A 24,374-nucleotide genomic window follows, 5' to 3' on the forward strand; every position below is an offset into this window, starting at 1 on the left:
TTCATCTGGCACATAGGCATGGGAAAATAAATACATAGATGTGAATGTAAGATGCACAAAGGCGGTTGTTGTTGCCACAGGGAAGGTCCAAGTTTCCCCTGGGCTGTTCGCAGGATAGTGGCACTAGTCAGGGCTGCTCAGTCCTAGTGGGCGTCCTTCCAGTTTTTTTGTTGTTTTTTGGCTCACATCTGGTGATGCTCAGGGGTTACCTCTGGCTCTACACTCAGGAATTATTCCTGACGATGCTCCAAGGACCATATGGGATGCCAGAGATCAAACCCAAGCGGGCCGCATGCATGGCAAACACCCTACCTGCTGTATCATCATTCTGGCCCCACATCCCTCCACACTGTGAAGTCCTGGTTCCTACTTCTAGAGGAACTCTGGAGAATGGGGCAGCTGGAGGCTGCACATGTTCCGGCACTGGGAAGCTAGCTTTCTGGACGGAAGCTAGAAGGTCTCTTCCCTACATTTCCCATTCCCAAGGCCATATTCAACAGTCTCCCCAATGGCGATATCTCCTTGGCTCTGGGCTAGAGTCTAGCTATCATTGTTTTCAGTCAGTTCAATTAAGCCTAATTATCCACTCTGAGCCACTCAGGCCCTGGAGAGGTTTGTAACTGGGATGTTATGCAATTGAAAGCACCAAAGTGCAGCGGAATTCGAGGAGCTAACCAAGGAGTGGGTTTAACTACGAAGGAAAGTATCACTCCAGAATGAGAAGGGTGGTGAAATCCTAATGCCACAGAGCTGGCTGGGAGTTAGGGATAGGCTGTGCTTCAAAGCTGGGCTTAGTACAGTTGGCATCTTACAACCCAATCAAAGGTCTGAGTGCTGAGGGGCCAAAGGAGGCCACAGAAAAAGTTTGTTCTGAAGTAGCTGCCTCCAGAGGGCTGTGCCTGTGGGCAGACTGGTACCTCGATAGCACCCTTAGTCTTTTCCATTTGTGATACCAGATCTAGATCCTGAGGAAGTTGCTAAACTCCACTCAAATCTTGACCATCTGGGCTGAGTGAACACAGAAAGAGCCACTTTCAGAATCAGTCTCACAGCAGGTAGATGGAATGGCCGGATCTGCTCTGAACAGGCGAAGTTACTGCCGGTTCTCAATCTGGGAAAGGCTGCTGAGGTCTGAGGTAGAGGCAGGGTACAGGCCCATTCCAAACAAACCTAACTCCTTTCTTAATGCAGATAAAAAAAACAAAAGCAAATCTTAGATAATATACTGGTGATATGTCTGCCTTACATGCAGTTCATGCAGTTGACCCTGGTTCAATCCTCTGCTCCTCAAGCAGAGGACTGAAGAGGTGACCTACCTCTGAGCAGAGCCAGAGTATGCACTGAGTGGGCTGGAGAGAAATAGAGATTCAGGTTCTTGCCATGCCATGTGAACGATCCCGATTTGATCTCTGGCACTACCTGAGAAATGCTAGGAGTAAGCCCTGAGCACCACTGGGTGTGGCCTAACCCCCCACACCAAATAAACAAACAAACAAAACACCACACATACACACAACCAAGAACAGAAAAAAAAAAGAATAAACCCAGAGCACAGCTGGGTGTGGCCCAAACTACCTCTCCCTCCCAAACCACCACCACTGCAAGCCTCCCCCCGCCCCCCCCAAAAAAAACCCAAAACAAATCTTTGTCACAACTTTGTCCTCAGAGGAGGCCCTAGCTCAGATTTTCAGTACATGCTTGAAAAGCTGATTCAACTCAGGGCTGGGATTATCCCAGGGTGATATTCACTTGGTGGGGAAGACATGGTTAGATTTACATAACAGAATATAGGTAACTCAAGAGTTGACACTGAAGTTTGTGAGAAAAGGTAGTGAGGCATTAAGACCTACAGGATTGCTTGCTTGGTTCGTAATCCAGGGCATCAGAACAAGATAATGAGAACAGGGCTGGTTTTATTTTCTGACAGAATCTTTTTTAATATAAAATGAAGATAAAACACATCTCAACCCTGTGATCTCCCAGCATGCCTTGTTTTTACAAGATGCATGCTAGCTACAAGACTACACAGCGAAGAGTCTTTAGGAGCATTTGGTGGGAGAAATAGAAAAAGCAGACCCTAGGGGCAGCCCCAAAGCTGGGATACATCCTGGAACACTAGAGCAGTCCTTGTCTTTTCAGATCCTCATATGTCTTCTTATTCACAACATTACCACTGGAGTCTTCGTACTCTTCCTAAAAGGGGAGGGAATACTGTTAGTGACACCTCTTGGGAAAAGCACTGAGAACCAAACTCTAGGTACCTGAGCACACCCTTGCGTGATCTGGTTCATAATCTCATGCCATGAGACTGGCGTTCACCTAGTCATCCAGATGGTACCAATTATGATAGAAACTTGGGATGGATGAGAAAACAGTTCACTCAAATCAGTTTCTGTATTTATGATGAAAAACTCCGGCCGAGGGGCCAGAGTGATAATATAGCAGATAGGGCACGTGCTTTGCATGCGTGCAACCTGGGTTCAGTTCCTGATATCCTATATGGTTTCCTGAAGCCATCATAAGTAATTTTTGAGTGCAGTGTCAGGAGTAACCCCTGAGCATCACCAGGCATAACCCCAAAGCAAAAACAAACAAAAAACAAAACTGGCTGAGGGAGGGAGAGATGGTGCAGCTGGTACTCCAGCTTGATCCCTGGCACTACCTATGGTCCCCTGAGCAGCACCAGGAGCAATGCTTGAGCATACGGCCAGGAATAGTCCCTGAGCACTGCCGGATGTGGCTTAAAAACCAGAAGCAGCAGCAGCAGCAACAACAAGAAAACAAAAACTAAAAAACCCTGCTTGAGCGAAGGCTGACCTAAGACAATCTATTTCAAATGGCTCCCAAGAGACCCAGGTCTCTCCACTTTCAGAGCAGCTGTGCTCTATTTTCATTTCTGTATACAAGTAGGAACCCACAGAAGGCTCTGGTTTGATGCCCAGCACCACACAATTCCCAAGCACCACTGGGAAAGTACTCCTCATCAGATAAATTAAAAAAAAAAAGCTTTGCTGCTAAAAAGGAACACTGAAATATTTGGGATGACATCTCAAGTCCAAGGTCACCTCATAATCTCAGGAGAGGATTCTCTTTCATTACACTCTCTTCCAGGGACTGCTAACTGATTCAGATTTTCATGTTAGCATTCTCAAAACAGGATAGACACTGGATATTCCTGCTTGTCATTTCCCTTTTTGGGCCACACCCAGTGATACTCAGGGATTCACATGGGATGCCATGGATTGAGCCCAGGTCTGCCGTATGCAAGGCAAGCGCATTACTCACTGCACTCTCTCCAGTCCCCGTTTCACATTTTTTTTTTTCCCCTTTTTGAGTCACACCCGGCGTTCCACTGGGGTTACTCCTGACTCTGCACTCAGGAATCACTCCTGGCAGTGCTTGGGGGACCATATGGGATGCTGGGAATCAAACCCGGGTCGGCCGCGTACAAGGCAAACACCCTACCCGCTGTGCTATCTCTCCAGCACCCATTTTACATTTTCAATGGGAGAATACAACCAATTGTACACAGATTTAAGATCTGACATGTTAACAACATCCTAAATAAACTGTCAAAAAGGCAGTTCCTAGAAATTGTCACATTGTACTTGTTGGGCAGGCAAACCCTTCTATGTGGAGAGGGAATGGTCACTGGAGGCTCTCCTGGATGTATGCCAGCACCCACCTCCGTGTCAGGCTGCCATCGTTCCGATGCCTTCTGGAGTTTCAGCTTGGCCCACACTGCAGGAGAAATGAGAGGCAATCAGGACTGACTAGTCTTCTCAGACCATGTGGTATTACAACATGTGGCATTACATCCCCATTAGAAGTCCCCTGGATGCTCCTGATTTTGACATTTCTGCCTGTCACAGTCCCGAATTTCAAATCTGGAACAGTAGGTAAGAAAAATTCATCAACTCTTTTCTCTGCTGTACAGTTTGGATGAAATATAACCAAGGACCACTCAGAGAATGAAAATGCTTGAAGAATAAACTTAATAATGGTACAAGAATTCTGACTTCAACAACAAATTACCATCCAATTAAGAAGAAAAGGTGAAGACATCTACAGGAACTACCATTCTTCTGAGCAGATTTCACTTTTTTGGAGTACATGCATACGCAAGAGAGGATGGATATCAGATGGTATTAGGAAATACTCTCAGAACAAGCGGCTACCTGGAACAAACAGGACAGGCCCAGTGCTCCAGAGAGGAGACAGATAATATAGAGGACTTGTTTTTGTAGAGCCAATCTGGGTTCGATCCCCAGCATGCTCCCCCGAGTCCCACCAGGAGATACCTTAGCACAGAGCCAGGAGTAAGTCACCAAGTGTGGCCTCAAAACCAAAACCAAACCAAAAATAGGTAAGAAAGGCGAAGAGAGATCAACGGGCTCAATGCTTGCTTTGCACAGGCCGGAAATACGGGTTCAATCCTTGTATCACATGATCCCTTGAGCACTGTTAGCAGCAACCCTGAGCACAGAACTCAGAGCAGGCTCTGAGCACTACTGGGTGTGGTGCGCATGCCAACCCCTCCCCACCCTCTGAAGCTGCTTAATTAGCTCTTCCTGGCTGGCATAAATGAAGTGTTCAACTACTCTTGCTAACTGCTTAAGGTTAGTTGGTCTTCAAGCCAGACTTGAAGCGCTGAAATAACAGGCAAACCCCAAAGGAACGAAGTCTTTGATTTCCCGTACTATTAGGTCTCAGAGTGGTCCCCTTGGCAACCAGAAACCCAGCCCAGAGTGATGTTAAAGTCCAGGAGGCTGAACATGCACTCAGGCGAGGGAGGTAGCTTAAAGGGCTAGACTGTGTGCTTACAAGCAGAAGCCCCGAGCACTGCTGAGCAGAACTCCGGTGAACCACGCACCACTTAGTGCAGTTGCTTTGCAAGTGTATGGTCACAAATTCTAATCCCTGGCATCCCAGCACTGAGCCTCCAGGTCCACATCACACTTATCAAAGTATCTCTGGGAGTAGCCCCTAAAGTACTGCCTGGAGCCCCTACCACGCCCCCCCCCCCCCAAAAAAAAGAAAAAGCGCTCATGAATTTTTTCATTTTGGTGTGAGGCACCTCAAACACACCAAACATATGCTCTAACAATGAACAGCAGCCCAGCTACTTTTACCATTTTCTCGAAATTCTTTTTTGAGAATGTATGTAGACTTACTCCTCAGAGAAATTTGAAAATAATTAGAAAAGAATGCATCACCTTTGGGCAGCAGTTTTGGTTGGTTCTCTGAAAGTAAGTGAAGCAAAGCCACTATATTTCCTGTTTTTGATGGGACAGCTAACCCAATAAGAAAAGACACAAAGTAAGATTTTAGAAAAACAAGTGCTCTCATAAGCCATGACACAAGAGCTCCTTAAAGCATTTAAGTCTCAGGACCAGTGCCCGGGAGAGCCTTGGGTTCAATTCTTGGCACTGCTGGGCGCAACCCTTGAACTCTGAGCTGCAAGTAGTTTCTAACCTAAGAACTACCGGGTATGGCACCAAAACAAACAAACAAAAAAAACCCTGAAAAAGCCCAAAATCCAAAACCACCCCCATTCAAGTGCACGCTCTCGCGCTCTCTCTCACTCCCCCTCCACATGTCTCTGAGTCATATCACCAGTCCTTTCAGGCTTCTGTGAACAAAATAATACTACCTAGTGAAGTTGGTGAATGCGGACCAACACCTAAATGAGAATCAGGAGAGCTTCAATTCCACAGGGTTCTTTCGTAGCTGTGTTCTGTACAACTGACAGTAGGTAGTGGAGGTAGAAGGGATGTGGAGAGAGAGTAGAGAACAGGCTCGATGTGGGGCTGAGAGTGGCTCAGTGTGGCTGCTTCGCAGGTGTATGGTCACAAATCTTAATCCCTGACATCACACATGTGCCTGGGCTGATCCTGGCAGCTGTGTTATCTGTGACTCAGTGCCTTGAGGACATTCTGTCCGAAGGCAGTCGGGTATGTGTACCCAAAGAACACCAAAACCGAAAAACGTGTGAGCATCATGGCTAAGTATTCTAACACTACCACCGGATGTGTGATGAGGGGGGCACCACAGTGAAAAATGCGCAAGAACCATATCCAGGTGTAGATGCACCCCCATTACTGCAAGGGAGGGAAGGGTGAGATTAAAGAAAGATGTCTGAATAACACTGTAGGAAAAAAGACTATTGCGGACCAATCATGGGTTTGATCGCCTGTTTTTTGTTGACTTACAAACTATGTGACTTCAAAGAGCTACCAAACATCTGAAAACACAGATGGAAACCACCTCACTGGCTGTCGGAAGATTTATGCCCACTCACGGAGTTCACGCTACACTGTGGTCACACATGCTCGCAGAAATGTATCTGCATTATCTTATAAAAAACACTGAGAGAGCTGTGAGGCAGATAAAGTATGAAGACTCTCACCTGACAAGTAAGAAAATCTTGGCACTAAGGGAAGTAAGCTGTTCAGGGCCCAGAGCTAGTACGTGATTGCCTCTCAAAGTCAGCTTTCTGGGGCCAGAGACATAGTATGAGAGAAAGGCACTTCTCTGGCACACAGCCAGATTGGCACCCTGAGCACAGTCAGGAGTAATTCCTGAGTGCAGAGCATGCGGACTAAACCCACAGCACCTGTGGCCTCAACACCACAGCAAAACAAAAACAAGATAACCTCCCCCAGCAAGAGTTAAAATACCAATACATCGATATACCAAATGTAAAGACTAATATATTCAACACCAAAATTTTAGTAAGTGGGAAAATTATCTTAATCTCTTAGAAGAGAATAAGCTACCAGATAAGGAAAATAAGAGTGATTAATAAAATTATGACGTTGTACTTAAGTACATAGAAACCTGGCAAAATACAGTATAAAATTAATTAAAATGAAAATGTCAACATTCCCTGTTAGAACCCAAACCAAACAGCCTATAAAGAGAGACAAACACTTCCTTTCAAGTGGTGTATACAAATCACTGACTACGCATGTTGACACAAAGACAATATATTCTAACATATGCAATAGATGATCCTTTTATTTATTTATTTATTTATTTTGGGGGGGGGGTCATACCCGGTGATGCTCAGGGGTTATTCCCGATCCTGCACTCAGAAATTACTTCTGGCGGTGCTCAGGGGGACCATATAGGAAGTCCCGGATCGAACCCCAGTGAACCACATGCAAGGCAATGCCCTACCTGTTGTACTATCGCTATGGATAACAGATTATCCATATGTAATATTTACTTATGTGTGTGTGTGTGGTGCTGGGAAGTGAATCCAGAGCTTCACAAGGCCTGTGTCCTACCACATTCTGGCCCTATTCTTTTTTTTGCTTTTTGGGTCACACCTGGCAATGCTCAGGGATTACTCATGACTCTGCGCTCAGGAATTACTCCTGGCAGTGCTCAGGGGACCATATGGGATGCTGGGAATTGAACCTGGGTCAGCTGCATACAAGGTCCTACCTGCTGTGCTATCGCTCCAAGCCCCCATTCTGGCCCTATTATTCAGATATCATGTACTTTACTTCAAAGGCCAAAAAAAAAAAAAAAAAAAAAAAAAAGGAATAAAAATAGAGTGAATGGGCCGAGGAGAGAGCTCCTAGGGCTAGTGCACAGCTCTGCACAAAGGAGCCTAGCACCGAGTCCTCTCTTGGGCAGTGGCCCCCAGCAATATGCAAAGTCCCGAGCAAAGTCTCTAAGCACACCAGGGGCGGCTCCAAAGCCCTAAATCATGATTCACAGTTGCTTCAGTCAATTAGAATGAAAATATTTTTTTAAAAAAAAGATATCTTAGTTTCTGAAAAATAAAAACAATATTTTAATGAAGTCCTAAATATAATGGACCAGTAATAGATATTCCTAAGGGACTCCTAGCAGCATGACATCGAGTCCTAAAACGGCAAATAAACAAGAAAAGTCTTGACTAAAGACATAAAAAGGAATAAACAAAATCACACAAAGTATTAATAGAAAAATGGAAATAGCACAGAAGTCAGAATAAGAGCTCTTTATTACTTTGCTAAAGTAAATGAAGGAATTGTAGGCATTATTAAAGAATCTCCCGAGTAGTTGTCTTGTATGCAGTAATCTTTATCTAGTTTCAGAGAGAAGAGTACCTTGCACATAATTCTTCCATTTTAATACAGCATTAAATTAATCCCAACCTACAAGGCAGGTTTTGATCCCTAAACCTGAGAGGGTCTCAAAGCAAACAGAGAACGCATCTTTTAAAATCTTTTTTAAGGGAATTGGGCCACAACTGACAGGGCTCAGAGGTCACTCCTGGCGTTACTTGGTGGGAAGACACACACACACACACACACACACACACACACACACACACACACACACACACACACACGATGAAACCTTGAGAGAGAGGAAAGAGAGAGAGGAGACAGAGAGGAGAGAGAGAAAAGAGGAGAGGAGAGGAGAGGGGAAGGGAGGGGAGGAGAGTAGAGGAGAAGCCAGAAGAGGGAGAGAGAAAGCCAGCTTTTACATCCGATCCTAATAGGCTACATAAGGCATAAGGGCACTGTAAAAGAATTACTTTTCAACCAATGTGAAACAATCCAGAAATGTTATTTTACCTAGTATGGATGAAAGAAATGGCAGTAACAATGTTGCAAATTTGCTTTTCTGAACTACAATAATAAAATCAGGAGCCAATCTTAAAATCACTGTAGAGGCACAGGCAACTGCCCCCTTTATCTTTTACTTTTTCTGGTGCTAGGGATGGAACCCAAAGACTCATGCCTCTGAAGTACCCGCTTTTATTGCTGAATCACATTCCCAGGCCTGCTCTGTTGCCTTTATTTTTAAAAAATTTTTCTAAATTTTCATTTATTTTGTGGGGGTCACACCCAGCAATGGGCTGGAGCGATAACACAGTGGTAAGGAGTTTGCTTTGCGTGCAGCCGGCCCGGCCCCGCTGGGTTCGATTCCTCCGCCCCTCTCGGAGAGCCCGGCAAGCTACCTAGAGTATCTCGCCCACAGGGCAGAGCCTGGCAAGCTCCCCGTGATGTATTCGATATGCCAAAAACAGTAACAACAAGTCTTATGATGGAGACGTTACTGGGCCCGCTCGAGCAAATCGATGAACAACGGGAGGACTGTGACCGTGACCGTGACCCCCAGCGATGCTCAGAGTTTACTCCTAGCTCTGCACTCAGGAATTATCCTTGGCGGTGCTCAGGAGACCATATGGGATGCCAGGATAGAACCCAGAGGATGCATGCAAGGCAAACCCACTGTACAATCATTTAAAAAGCAACATTAGGGGGCGGGAGAGAGCACAGCAGGAAATGCACTCTGGTCTTACCAGATGAGCTGAGCACAACTGGCTCTGACCCCGAAATAAAAATTAAGAGGTTAAAAAAAAATCCCCAAACAACATTCAGATGTGACCAATCACAGGATTTAATAATTAATATTGGACCAGGGATGGGGCCACACCTAGAGTTTCCGAGACTGGCGAAAAGCCAGGTTCTATATTCAGCATGGGGCATTCCAGAAGGAAAAATAACTTGTATTCCAACTCATGCCTGCAAAACCAAATAACTGAATGACCGTTACAGCTTTCACAAATCAACAGCCTGCTGCTGTGGGCCTGGATTCACCAGGATATTTGGACAATGAGTGGCTGAGGTGGCCACTTGGTCTGGCAACGAAGCCTACTTACAGGAGACGGCATCTTCGATCTGCGTCACATTAGCAAAGTGGGCAGTGTTGGGGATGCCCAGACACCTCATGCCATGAGCATGGCGCCATTCCTGTGAAGAGAGAAGGGGGACGTGAGACGAGCACTCGGCTCTCCCTTAAGTGTCCTAACCCGCCGCCGCCCCAGACTCCACCTCAATGCAGCCTTCTTCCTGTGGTCCACGTGTGCACAAACAGCTCGCTGGAGCTGATAAGATGCTGATATTTCAAAGTAACATTGTACTTTTTGCCTCACTGGTTGGTTTATAAAGCCTGGATTCCACATCCAGTACTTCTTCAAAGAAAATTACTTAAAATTAAAAAAAAACAAATTGTGTTTCTTTACTATAGGGACCACTGGAGTCTGATGCCTTGATGCTCAGGCACAGCACTGCCTGGGGACACGAGAGCCACCCAGGGTGGTGCTCAGGGTTCCATGTGATGCTAGGATTGAACCACATGCCTAGGATGTGGTCCACCTACCATCTGAGCTCTCTCTCTACAATTCCCATAACCCACAGTGTCAAGGCAGGGGGTATGGTGCCGCCAGCAGGTCAATCTGTACCTGTGAGGCGTGTGCATCAGCAGCCTGATGGCGCCTTCAGACTTCCAGATACCCCAAAATTGCTGCTGCGCCTTTGGCCAGACCCCAAAAACTTGGGGCAGAGTTTACCAAGAAAGTAAACAGCCAAAAGTTAGGTACGTGGGAGACATACCCACAAACCACCTCCGGCTCAGCTATATAATTGGAGGCATGGCCTCTCTGGTTCCTGATTGAACTGCTTAATGGCCATGATCCCAGAGACTCAGAAACAAATCTCGAAACCCAGCGGCTTTTGACAGAAATGCGTATGGTCCCTGTAGTAGGGTACCGGTGCTGGGCCAACCCAGGTGGGAATAGGTTTTGTGTTTTTTGGCCTGTTCCCCCCAGCGGACCAGTGGCCGCCATCCTTCAGAGGCCACTGGACAGTCAGGTTTGGGCCCCCAGTGAGGAGACACGCAGGGCCTCATGGGATGGGGGTGGAGCCGGTCCTGCCCTCCCCACCCCAACGAGACCCCAAGTCATCGCCCACGAACGACCTCTCTGGCTCCTGATCAAGCTTAATGACCATAATCCCAGGGACTCAGAAACAAAACTCGAAACCCAGTGACTTTTGGCAGAATTGTGTCCGAACCCCACAGTACGCTACTGTTGCCGGGCCACCCCAGGGAGGAAAGGGTGTTGTCACTCTGCCTGCTCCCCCTTGGCGGCTCGGTGGCCATCATCCTCCAGAGGCCACTGGACAGTCAGGCTTGGGCCCGCAGTGATGAAACTTGTTGGGCCTCATGGGATAGGGGTGGAGCCGGTCCTGTCCTCCCCACCCCAAAGAGACGCCAAGTCATCGCTCACGAACGGCCTCTCTGGCTCCTGATCAAGCTGCTCAACGGCCATGATCCCAGAGACTCAGGAGCAAATCTCGAAACCCAGTGGCTTTGGGCAGAAATCCCTCCAGATTTGTGTTATAATTTCAGAATTTCAAAATCACATGGCCCTTCTGCAGCCACACAACATCATGTTATTCATAACCAGCAATAGAACACAAATTGTCTGTTGCCTTTACAGCAGATCTGAGTGTTGGGGTAAAATCTCAAATAATAATGGTGGGTCTGGTGTCAAATTATTGAATGTGATCAAAGTAGAAAGAGAGTAATGTGGAAATCATCTGCCCCACAGGTAGGGGGAGGGTGTGGGATGGGGGTATACTGGGGTTTTTGGGGGCGGAGAATGGGCACTGGTGAAGTACAGGTGTTTCATTGTATGACCGAGACTTAGACCTGAAAGCTTTATAACTACTCTCACGGTGATTCAATAAATAAGATTATAAAATAATGAAAAAAAAAAAAGTAAGGTGGAGTTCATGCACGATTAAATCAGCTGAATAAATAGCTGATTTATTCAGCTAATCAGTGGCTGAATAAATAGCAGGAGCGATAGCACAGCGGCAGGGCATTTGCCTTGCACGCAGCCAACATGGCCGACCCGAGTTCGATTCCTCTGCCCCTCTCGGAGAGCCCGGCAAGCTACCGAGAGTATCTCGCCCGCACAGCAGAGCCCGGCAAGCTACCCGTGACGTATTCGATATGCCAGACACAGTAACAACAACGTCTCCAATGGAGACGTTACTGGGCCCGCTCGAGCAAATCGATGATCAACGGGAGGGCCTTTACTTTACTTTTTACTTACTTACTCCTACATAAAAAAAAAAAAGTGTCAAGGCAAATCACAAATGGGAGTATAAAGATAATACAGAGGGTAAAGTGTTTGCCCTGCTCGTGGCCAACACAGGTTCGATCCCTGGTACCACATATGGCTTCCCAAGCACAATCAGGAGTGGTTCCTGAGTCTACAAGCCAGAAGTAACCCCGAACAACACTGGGAACGTCTCCCCCTGTCCCCCTACTCCCCAAAAAGAGAGACAAAAAAAAAAATCACCTCACACAAACCCCACAGTCAGCGCATATAAGGGATTCAATGCAGGCAACAGCATCTTCCTAAGTGAAAGAGACTTTTTTCATAGGTAAAAACTAGCGCTCACAGACAATAAGGATATACTGACATAAAGACAGTTTGGTTCAGGGATGGTAAATGGGATGGCATTTATCCTGGATGATAATTTACTGGTGATGACATCGAGAAACTTGCAAAGACTACAGAGAGCTGAACTTTCAGAAGAGACCCAGGAATAACTTAGCAAGACATGTGTCTGCGGGAAGAGAGGACTTCATACATATACATTTGCCATCCTTGGTCTAATCTACCAAAAAAGAAAAAGCCTCTTCGATTCTGGACCATGTCGAATACAAAGACCTGGAGGTAGAAACAAGAGTGAACCCACTACTGCCCAGCTGAGCCTTGAGCCTTGTCTCAGGAATAGGTCAAGAAACATCAACCCTATCTTTGTTTTTACAAAGAGGCAACGACGCAAAGGAGTAAGGGACTAGATATAAGATGTCAGAAAAAAAAAAAAAAACACAGAAAAAATACAAGAAACAAGAGAAAACTAAAATGAGGTTCACATATCAGAGCAGCAGAATGTTTCCACAAAGTATTTTAGACTACACGCCCGACTTTCTTAAGCTACAGACCAGAGGTTTCCAAAGCTATTTGGCCTACCAACTCCTTCTAAGAAAAACGAAACAAACAAACAAAAAAATCCACTCACCACCCGCCTGGAAATCTACCTCCTTTAAGTAAACAAACAGAAGATGCCTCCCAATTGCACCCAAGATCCTCCTGCCTCCCTAGATTGTTCCATGCCCCTGGGGAACAGTAAAACAGGCGGGGGGGCAAGGCCCATGGTAGCGCCCACTTTGGGAACCACTATTCCAGACATAACTGGTCCACCCTCCTCTCAGACTGTTCCAATCTTCTCTCACTGACTCCAGTTTCAGCCTTCAGTTTCAAGGGTTCCTTACAGCAAAGTGCCGCTGAAAGGCCTTGGGCCCTCGGTAGGTATAGTTTCCGCAGATCTCACAGTTGTAGTTGATGTTCAGGCCGTGAAGCTTATACAGCCAGTAGGGAATGGGCTGGAAGACATCGGTAAGAACGGTATTAGAATCTGCTGCGCTCTGTTCTTGCTTCCTGACAAGAAGCGGGAGAAAGATGGCAGCAAGGGGACTCACCTTGCCGTCCCAGCCTAGGGGCAGGTTTTTCGGGTTGTAAATGATCTCATTCTCCTCGTCCTCACTCTCACTCTCACTGATCTGCTCCTCCTCCTCCTCTTCTCGCTCTTCTCCTGTTCGTGCCTGTTTGCGCTGCACATTTTCATGGGTGAGATGTCGCTGCTCCTAAGTCAGGCCCATAAATGAAAAGTCAGAGAAAGGGAGTGCAAAACAAGAAAAAGTTCCCATTTTTCTGGAAGCCTTGCAACACCCCCATTTCTTTCTTTCCGTAGTCTAAAGGGGAAGACTTTCTTCTATCAGAACTCCCATCTCCAGTGGAAAAAGTCAAACACTGTATCATTGGCCTGAATCACCATCCGAGACCTCAGAACAGAGAGAAGAGTTTTCCCTCTCTAACTATCTCCTGAAACAGTGTTTCCTTCCTCTCAACTGTTACTACCTCCACTCAGCTGACAACCTTCCAACTTGCCTTGTGCCTCTCATTCCTGGCTCATTTCCATTTTGTCACCAGATTTCTCCTTTAAAAAAAAAAAAAAGTATAAAAATAAACAGAAACTGGGGCCTGAGTGCAGAGCAAGGAGTCAGCCCTGAGCATTGCTGGGTGTGACCCAAAAAGCCAAAAATAAATATATTCATAAATAAAATAAAACTTTATAAATTAAGTAAGAACATATAAACATAAAAACATGCATATAAAAATCAGAAAATCTGGGGCTGGAGAGACAGCACAGGGGGTAACGGGTGCCGGCAATGTGTGTCTTGTAAGTGAATGCCCGTTCAATCCTTGCCACCGCCTATGGTCCCCCAAGTACTACTAGGAGTGATGCCTAAGCACAGAGCCAGAAGCGTTCCCTGAGTATAGTCAGGGTGGCCCGAAGGCAGAAACAACAAACAAAACGGTGCCGGGGGTTCAGAGAGAGAGTACAGCAGGAAGGGCACCTGTCTTGCCTGCAGCCAACCCAGGTTCGATCCTCCATCCTCCAAGCCTGCCAGGAATACAGCTGTGATCCCTGAGCACAGGTGGGTGTGACCCCAAAACCAGCAACAGTAATAATAATATTAAAAAACTAGGGTTGGGGAGATAGCTCAGAGGGCTCAGCATAGGGGTGGGCGACAGTACACTAGGTAGGGGGGCTGCTTGCACTTGGCCAACCAGGCTTGATCTCTGACATCCCATATGGGTCACCGAGCTCACCGTGATCCTCAAGAGCAGAGCCAGGAGTAACCCCTGAGCACTGCTGATGTGGCACAAAAACAAAACAAAACCTTACAGAAAAACCAATAAAACTAAAAGGGGGCTCAGAAAAGCCACTTGTGAGGGAGACCCAGGTTTGCTTCTCGGTATGGCAGTCCCCAGAACAGCAAACTGGGAATCACTGCCACCGTGACCCAAACCGAAACCAGCACCTGATCTAACAGTACACGCTGTGCAAAGAACGAGTAGCTTTCTCCTGTCCAAAGCTCAGATTCCCATTTTTCTCTTTGACCACTTTCCCTTTTCATTTTTCTTCTTAAGGCCACACCTGGTGGTCAGGCTTTACTCCTGGCTCTGTGCTGAGGATCACTCCAAGAGGTGCTTGGGAACATTTGCTAGGCCGCAGACCAGGCACGGCCCTTACCCACTGTTCTCTCTCTCTCCGGTCCCACCACATTCTCGCCCATACCTCTACATACTTTAACTTCTCAATTCCTAAACATCCAATACCCTTTCGTAACATTTTATTTTTGTGATTGCTGTTCCTTCTATCTGAAATATTTTTTTCTCCTCAGAAAAAACAATCATTACAGCATGATGCACGCATTCTAAATTATTTGTCTCCTCCAAGAAGCAATGTGTTGGGTAGAGGGGGATGCTGAGGGGTTATCCCTGCAGCACTTGTGGGATCACTGCTGGTGATACTTGACCAGGCAGCACAGGCCTGGCGCTCAGGGCTCAGACTACTAATGTGATGTTAGTCCAGGGGTGGTAGGGGCCAGCAGCGCTACACCTGGCAGTAGCAGGGGTGGGGCAGTGGTCCATGTGGTTAGCAAACTCGGGCCTCCCATAGTGAGCTTTCTAAGGGCAACAGTGTGTTGTATCCACTGTCAGGATTTAACATAATGCCTGGAAAACACCTGATGTATATAAACACAAAGGCACACAGTGAAGCAATGGTAAAATTCTAACCAGTGCAACTTCTGGAAACCATTTAGGCTAGCATTCCCAAGAAAATGATGCCACCTTCTGGCAAGAAAAGCAAAATGCTCCCAGAGGAGGCAAAAGCAGTGGGACAGCTCCTGTTAAGGGCAGCGATCTTCAGAGACTGGCATCTCAATGCGGCCCACCCCAGCACAGCCGGAGTTCACTGCGGGGAATGCAGTGTGGCCAGAGCCTTTTAACGAAAGCAGCTGCAACAGTGGGAACACGGAAACCAAGAGGTGACCAGCAGACAACAGTTAAACAAGGGCAGGACGAAAACGTCCATGTCCATGGCAGAGCTAGGCACACAAGCCCTCTGAGCCAGAGTGCCCGCTCAGAACACAGACCCTGAGTATGTGGGGGAAGAGATCGAGGACAGACCCCCGCCGGGACCCTGCTCTTCTGCCGGCTCCCAGAGACATGGGCCCTCTACCCTGCGTGTGACGCCCCTTTTCACCACCTCCTCTCCTGGAAAGAGTGACTGACTTCCCATTCCCTCTCTTCTTTCTCTTGGATATAAAGAGCCCAGAGAGATTAAACCATTTTCCACTCTCAACCCACCCTTTGGCTCTTTTTATTTTATTTTTTTTGTAGGAGTGATGTGGGGGGGCCACAAGAGGCAGTTCAGGACAGTGCTGGAGTGGAGGAGGAATGACAGTGACCATGCAGTGCCAGGGATAGAACTTGGGCCTCCTCCACAAAAGCATGTGCTCAGCCCCTGAGCTCTCCCCCTGGCCCCAGAACGAAACTAGGGCTCTGAGGGTGATTTTTTTATTGACCCTAACTCTGAACTACACCCCAGCCCACAGCTATCCTCCTCCTCCCACTACTTTTCTAACCATTTTCCACAAGCCTGGGAACTTGGAAATATGCCTGCCTAACATGCCTCCTCATGAGAAATCATTCCCCTTTTCTTTGCTTTTTCAGTTTCCGGGCCACCTACAGCAATGCTCAGGGGTCACTCCTGGCTCTGCACTCAGGGATTACTCCCAGCAGTGCTCAGGGGACCATATGGGATGCCAAGGATCGGCCACGTGCAAGACAAGTGCCAACCTGCTGTACTATCGCTCTGGTACCACATAAGAAGTCATTCCTGAGAAGTCCCTGAGTAGTCTTTCTCTTGTATGTCCTTTGAGGGTATGTTTCTTAGATCAATCCAGTACATACTGATGCTCAGGTAGAGAATCTGCATCATTCTGGACACAAAACTGAACTGATAAAAGAATCTATTCTCTTAAGGCCACACAGGAGATGAACCACCCTGGGAATACCACTTAGTGACGTTTACTTAAGAACAGATAATCATTGTACCAAATGCCCAAGTGCCCTGAGGTAATCCTATTTTCTGCTGACTAGTTCATTTAAAAAAACAATTTGTTTTTATTTTTAAAACAATCGTTAAAAAAACAATTAGTTTTTATTTTAGGTCACACCCAGCAGTGCTCAGGGGTGACTCCTGGCTGTGCACTCAGAAATAACTCCTGGCAGACCATACGGATGCTGGAGGTCAAATCCCACGTCGGCCTTACCCTCTGTACTACCTCTCCAGCCGCTAAAATTGATTTATTTATCCTCACCTGGCAGGGCTCAGGGCTCAACCATATGGTTCTGAGTATCAAACCTGGGCTTTCTGCATCCAAACTACATACTCAGCCCAGTGAGCTATCTCTTTGGCCCTGCTGAGTTTAAAACCCACTTTTCATCTTTTCATACTAAAAAAATAATCTAGAATGTGGCTCAGAGGTAAGGCATAACCCTCGCATGCATAAGACCTGGGTTGGACCCCTGGCACCACACCCACACCCAAACATAACCTACAAGTTCCTCTTTCTCCACACACCTTGCTGCCCTGATGAAATCACACAATTTCCTATCTGGAGGACTCGCACACCTTCTAGCATTTACAGTCCCCAGCGGGGTCAGTTACTCACCCCAAGAATCTCTACGTATTCGTAGATCTGAGCTTCTAGGAAAGCAATGTCTTTGTTCCTCTCAGTGTCTCTGTGAACACAAACCAAGCTGTTATCACTTATGGGTTCTTTTGCCAAGGGCCTGGGAATATTCATTCCATAAGTGATTACAAACTGTAAGCACAGGAGAAGCATCATACTGTGAAACAAAGTCTCTATTCAACTCAAGACTTGCCCAGATTCCTCATTTGAAAAGGTGCAGACTTTAGTATCTGGGCGAGTCTTTAACTTTTCTGAGTCCTTATTTTAAAAAGAAAAAACAGATAACAACTACTTTTTAGAGTTGTGAGAGTTATACCCTGTATAACAATGAGGCTCAAGGCTAGATTCTGGGGGCTGGGAGAGGGCTCAGAGGGTTTAAAGTTCACACTTTTCACGCAGAAGCCCGAGGTTCAATCCCCAGCAAAGCAACAGCAGGTATAGCTAAAATTTTTAAAAATGAGAAAAAAATGTAGATTGGAGGGGGTCGGGAGGAGAGGGCACGGGGCCAGGAGATAGTTCAACAGGCTAAAGCATATTTCATGCCTTGGGTTCAATCCCCAGTACTGCATGGTCTCTAGAGAACGACCACAGAAAAGGAAGAACAGAACAGATTCAGAGCCTAGAGATATGGCTCACTATGAAAAGGTCTCACGTGCCACTCTAATCCCAGCACTGGCTCATATGCCGAGGACGATTCTGATGCAAGAATTAATGGGATTCCTAACTTTACACCAACCAGAACAAACACCACAAACGAGTTGGCACAGGGCTGGAGTGATAGCACAGAGGGTAGGGCGTTTGCCTTGCACACAGTCAACCCAGGTTCAATTCCCAGCATCCCATACGGTCCCCTGAGAACCACCAGGAGTAATTCCTGAGTGCAAAGCAAGGAGTAAACCCTGTGCATCACCAGGTGTGACACAAAAAGCCAAAAAAAAAAAGTAAAAAAGTAGGCACTGGGCCATTGCAATGGCAAAATCAACGATATGAAGGGTCCACAAAACAACAGATTCAACAGCCATCACCGAAAGTGACCTTAGAAAATATTGTTTTGGGGACTGGAGCGATAGCACAGCGGGTAGGGCGTTTGCCTTGCACACAGCCAACATGGCCAATCCAGGTTCGATTCCCAGCATCCCACATGGTCCCCCAAGCACTGCCAGGAGGAATTCCTGAGTGCATAAGCCAGGAGTAACCCCTGAGCATCGTTGGGTGTGACCCAAAAAGAAAAAAAAATTGTTTTGAACTTATTCTGCTGCCATGAACTATTGAGGTAATAAAAGGTGATCTCAATATGAATGCACGGTCAACATCAGCAACCTCACCCGCAACCAGTCACCTTAGCAAAGCTTTCCCTTGATTTACAGTAATGAAGAGCACACTGCGTATCAGCTATTCAGAGCCTGCATCTCTGAATCATCTCTTCAACAACGGAGATAAAATAGTCTTTAAAGTAACCAGGGATCAAGGATTGAGCGCAGCCAGAGCATCTGCTTTGCTTTGTAAGGTCCTGGGCATGCACGCGCGCGCGCACACACACACACACAGAGCAACCTGCTAAATGTGAGCACAACACAGCCAAGCATGCATCAAACCTTCCCATCGCTACCATCAGCAGCATTACCAGCGATGATGACAAGTGGGAGCGGAGAGGGAGTAACCAAGCCTGTAAGTAGAAGGTTTTACCAGTCGCTTACCTCTTGGTGCCCTTTGACTTGGGGTTCTTGGCGAAGAGGGAGGTGTCGAGTGATTCCAGGGACTTTCCTTTAGTGCTGAACAATCTCTGGGCTCGCTCTTCTAGAGTCCTGGGGAGATAGAGGCGGGAAGGATTCGAGGTTACTCACAAATGCTTGTTAGCATGCAGTGTTAGGTAACAGAAAGAATGGAATCTGAACTCCTTCAAAGTGCTAATAGATATGGATCCAAAAAGGCAAGGGGGACCCGTGGCTGAGATCTCCAAGCCTGCTTGGATCGGGACTGGGCCTTCTCCACCCAGCTCCCCAGTTTTCCAGTAGCTCGGCAGTGACACCCACAAACTGCCCCCAGTGCCATGTAATGTCATCAACGGCCAAGATCTGGAGACTATAAAATAAAGCTGCCGGAAGAGAGCGACGCAGAATCTCCTGACCCTGCACCAGGCTGTCTTCACCAGGCTATCTTCACTGGGGCACCTTGGAGGGGGGCAGGTTGAGTTTCCCGCCCCACCCCAAGCAGAACTCCGACAGCCTAAAACCTACAGGACCCAGCCGCAGCCATGCTCAATCCAGGCCACTCTCCACACGCTTGGACGAGCCTCACCCATGAAAGAACCAGCAGAGGAACCCAGGTATGCGGGACCCGTGGCTGAGATCTCCAAGCCTACCCGGATCAGGACTGGGCCTCCTTCACCCAGCTCCCCAGTTTTCCAGTAGCTTGGTAGTCATACCCACAAACTGCCCCCGGCACCATGTAATCTTGCATGCAGAACCTGGTTTGATTTTGACACCATCTGGTTCCCCCAGCACAGTCACTGTGGCGCCAGTAAACCTTGCCCCAGATGTGTGCCAATAGAAGTAAACGTAGAAGTTCAGATAAAAAAGAAGTTCCGGTTGGGCTGGAGCAACAGTATAATGGAAGTTAACCATGAACAGGTGTGGGGAGGTGGAGAGAGAAGGAGGGAGGGAAAGAGGGAGGAAAGGAGGGAAAGAAGGGAAGGAAGGAGGGAAGGCGGGAAGGAAGGCGCGAAGGAAGGAGGGAAGGAAGGAGGGAAGGAAGCAGGGATGAAAGAGAAGGAGGGAGGGAGGGACGGAGGGAGTTTGTCCTTACCCGCCACACTTTAGGCCTAAAGCTAAGAGAGCAGATTTCAACCTGTCCAAACCCAGGGAGGCCAATTCCTATATAAAAAAAAGAGACAAGTTGAACAACTTTATATAAACAACTCTTAAGAAGTAAATAATGTGATCAAGCTTAGACCTCGGCAAGACCATACATTCTTTCTCTTCTCCCTCGCTCTATCCTCCACTCCCTCTCTCACCCTCTTTCTCTCTCTTTATTACCTTTTCATATTCTCTGTGAATGCTAATCCCAAAACTCATGCCCAATTTTAAAATGGTCATGGCATGGGCTGGAGTGATAGTACAGCGGGTATGGCAGTATGCCTTGCACACAACTGACCTGGGTTCAATCCCAGGCATCCTATTTAGTCCCCCAAGCACCACCAGGAGCAATTCCTGAGTGCAGAACCAGGAGGAGCCCCTGAGCATTGCTGGGTGTGACCCCAAAAGCCAAAAAAAAAAAATGTTCATAGCATTAAATCCATGAGACTGAGTGGTTCTTCCTTGGATAAGAGGTGAGGCCAGCATGGAGGCAATAGCAAACGTACCTCCCAGGAGGAGAACGCAGAGAGGTCAAGATGAGCTCCAGCATGGGTCAGAGCACTGCTCGTCTCTTTCTGCCAAAAAAAAAAAAATAATAATGTTTATTAAGATCTGGTTGGTCATCTACTTATATACATATGTGACTAAGACTCCAATCCCTACCAAAGCAGAGCAAGAAAACCATGATGCATTATCTCCCTGAAAGTTCAGGAAAAAAAAAAATCAAGCACGCTCCAGGAGTGGAAATATCCACTTGCAGCACATAACTTTGGTTTCTGTCAGGAGGAACAATAATGACATGGTTGATGAAACCCCACACTCAACCCGAGGAAACCCTGTTCATACTACACACACGGCAAAAAAGACCCCATGGTCACAACAGATCCCAGGGGCTCAGCATCTAATGCTCTAAACCAAAGGGTTAAGATTAAGGTGAAACAGTTCCATTCCCAGCACATGCTCCGCCCCCGCCCCCGCCCCCGTCCCCACCCCACCCCACAAAGCTCACTGGCCATCCAGGAAAGGTGCCATTGTCCCACTTCTTCTCAAACTCAGTCTGAATCTTTCCAAAAAGTTCATTCTGGTCTTGTAAGGGCTTCACTCTGTCTGTGTAATCCTGAAGGTACTCAAGTAACATCTCCAGATACCTACAGAGGAATAAATCGAAACAGCAATGAAGGTTTCTAGTTCTTGATAGTCAGCCACACCTTGTAAAACATCTGCAGAATTCTACTGACACCAGCTGACAGAAATAACGAACTTACAGTTGACGTTCCCCCTAACCTCCTGATTATGGTCTCCCCTAATTTCATTCAATCTCATGATACAGTTCCAAATATTAAAGTCACAAGCTGAGGAGATTCAGCCTTTTCCCATTAAACTTCAAAGACACTATATAAAGTGCTTCTTTTACTATGAGAAGATAACATAGACACAAACATACATTCTTCCAGGACATTCAAAACTCTGTTAAACCTGCAAGTCGAGGCTTCAGGAAAGTTCGGCAGCAGAACACCTGCCTTGCAGATGTGAGAAATTTGAGTCCTGGTACTTCGTTGCCTGCTGAGCACAATCCTGGCAGCACTGTTGGGGCTAGTGCATTTGTCCAGCGGGGAGGGCACTTGCCTTCCACGCGGCCAACCTGGGCTCAACCCCTGGCATCACCATATGGTCCCCCAAGCACCAGCATGAGTGATTCCTGAGTGCAGAGCCAGCACTAACCCCTGAGCATTGCCAGAAACAAAACAAAGCCTGCCAGCACTGCCTTCTTCTGGGATCCCTGGAACCACAACTGTGTGTTAAGTCCCCAAACAGAAGTATATGACAAATGTGTGAGCAACAAAACCAAGAGCATGTGGAGCCCCAGTCCTCAAAACAAAAAACCTGTATTTAACTCATGTACGATTTTCAGGCAATAAAATCCAGAATTCTTCCCTCAAACCTCCACCTTAAATAATCTAACAAAATCCAGTAGCGATCAGGAAGTTAGTAATGCCTACCGCTTGTACTCTGCATTCTTTCTTTCTTTAGGAATGTCAAATAACTGGTCAAAGATAGACAAGTATGTGATATAATCCAGCTTCTGGAGAGAGGGAAAAAAAATAAGATAGTTAAGTATCTAGACCAAACTACCACATACATAATCAACAATAAGTGAGATTAAAACCCTGAGTGCTGATTAACAAACTTATAAGGCCTGACTCATTTTTGTCTTTCCATTTCCATCATTTAATTCCTACGCTAACTGGGGAATTAATCCCCCCTGGACTGATATGTAATTAACTGCAAAACAAAGATAAATGATGAGCAAAATTAAAGAAATGTTTACCAAACACTAAATGCCAGGTAAATGGTTAAAGACTACCCACTACTGCCTAAAACAAAGTTGCTGCAAGTCTCCTTTGTTCACTCATTCGATCTCTTATCAAGCATCTTTGGATCAAGAACATGAAGACAAATGAGAACAAGCAGTGCCTGCTTATACAGATTAGGGGCCCAGGTTATGGTTTACGGGGGGGTTACATGTCCAGCCTGTGTAAGGCTCTGAGCACTACCAGGAATGGCCCTGGTCGCCCAGGGCCCCCAAGCACTACTGGGTATGGCCCTTGTAAAAAAAAAAAAAAAATTTAGACATTTACTTGCCTGATCCGTGGCACTTGATCTCTTGGTTGCTTTTGCTTGAGCACTGTGCCAGGAGCAGCGCCAATCACTGTCGGTATTGTCATCATCTCCCCCTTCCCCACTACTCCGACCTCTCCCAGCAAATCTAAAAGCCCACTCTAAACTTCTGGGCCCCCTAATCCTATACTCTGAGACTGGGTCAGAGAGCAGGGACCAGGGATAAGGTTCCTGCCGTGCATATGGCAGATCCTGGCTTGATAACCAGCACCTGAGCACTGTCAAGGTGTGGCCCCATCCCCCAAATACCTCATTCCTCGTGATAATTTATAGTTTTAGTAACTATTTAAAAGGCTTTAAAAAGGGGGACTGGAGTAATAGGACAGCAGGAGGGCATTTGCCTTGCACGCAGCAGACCCGGGTTCAATCCCAGGCATCTGATATTGTTCCCCTGAGCACTGCTAGGAGTGATTCCTGAGTACAGAGCCAGGAGTAATCCCTGAGCATTGCCAGGGATTTTGTGACCCAAAAGCAAAAAAAAAAAAAAAAAAAAAAAAAAAAGAGACTTTAAATAAGATCAGGAATGTAGCTCATGCCTTGCCAAGTGTAAGCACCACCAGGAACATCCAACTCCTAACCACCCTCCCCCAAAACCATGTGACACTGATTAGCCCTTTGCTATCAAGAGACATGTATTCATAATATCTTCTGTGTACCTAGCACTATGTACATCTAACACAGCAATTTAATCTTCTGAACTTAAAAGTACAGCAGAGAGGGCACTTGCCTTGCATGCAGCTGACTGGGTTCAATCCCCGGTACCCCATAAGGTCTTCAGAGCCGTGCCAGGAGTGATCCCTGAGTGCAAACCCAGGAGTAAGCCCTGAGCACTGCTGGGTGTAACCCCCAAAACAAAAACAAAATACTCTGATAGGCTCTGAAGAGATGGGCTGAAGTGCACATTTGGTAAACAGGAGCCTCAGGCTTGCTCCCAGCTCTCCACTGCCCAAGAGTTGCCCTGAGAACCAGGAGATGTGGTCTAAAACCGAAGAAATTTTTTAATTTCCAGGCTATGAGCTCAATCCCTGGCACTGCATGGTCTCCAACAACCACCAAATACGCTCACCACTCCCACAATTGAAAAATTAATTTTGGGTGGCGGGAGTGACAGTACAGTGGGTAGGGCATTTGCCTTGCATGTGGCCGACCTGGGTTCAATCCCCGGCATCCAATATGGTTCTCCAAGCACAGCCAGGAGTGATTCCTGAGTGCAGAGCTAGGAGTAACCCCTCAGCATAGCTGGGCCAAAAGAAAAAAAAATTAATTTTTTGGATCACATCTCACAGTGCTGAGGGCATAGTCCTGGCTCTGTGCTCAGGGATCACTCCTGGCAAGGTATGGGGGACTGTACGTGGTGCA

The 24,374-nt window shown here is 46.8% G+C and overlaps 1 protein-coding gene across 1 annotated transcript in view; it reads right to left on the minus strand.

The window, feature by feature from the left end:
* Positions 1-1,907: 1,907 nt before the first annotated feature.
* Positions 1,908-24,374, minus strand: part of SF3A3 (splicing factor 3a subunit 3) — a 30,551-nt gene continuing 8,084 nt past the window's right edge. Inside the window, exons 7-17 of the mRNA XM_056122967.1 lie at positions 22,337-22,419; positions 21,346-21,484; positions 20,843-20,911; positions 20,287-20,354; positions 19,179-19,286; positions 17,461-17,530; positions 13,351-13,515; positions 13,144-13,254; positions 9,671-9,761; positions 3,686-3,741; positions 1,908-2,193 (exon numbers count right to left, since the gene is read on the minus strand). Coding sequence (XP_055978942.1) covers positions 2,116-2,193; positions 3,686-3,741; positions 9,671-9,761; positions 13,144-13,254; positions 13,351-13,515; positions 17,461-17,530; positions 19,179-19,286; positions 20,287-20,354; positions 20,843-20,911; positions 21,346-21,484; positions 22,337-22,419 — 1,038 coding nt within the window. The 3' untranslated portion in view covers positions 1,908-2,115. The remainder of the gene's footprint in view (positions 2,194-3,685; positions 3,742-9,670; positions 9,762-13,143; positions 13,255-13,350; positions 13,516-17,460; positions 17,531-19,178; positions 19,287-20,286; positions 20,355-20,842; positions 20,912-21,345; positions 21,485-22,336; positions 22,420-24,374) is intronic.

Source organism: Sorex fumeus, unplaced genomic scaffold (genome assembly GCF_029834395.1).
Source record: "Sorex fumeus unplaced genomic scaffold, SorFum_2.1 ptg000047l, whole genome shotgun sequence".
NCBI lineage: Eukaryota > Metazoa > Chordata > Mammalia > Eulipotyphla > Soricidae > Sorex > Sorex fumeus.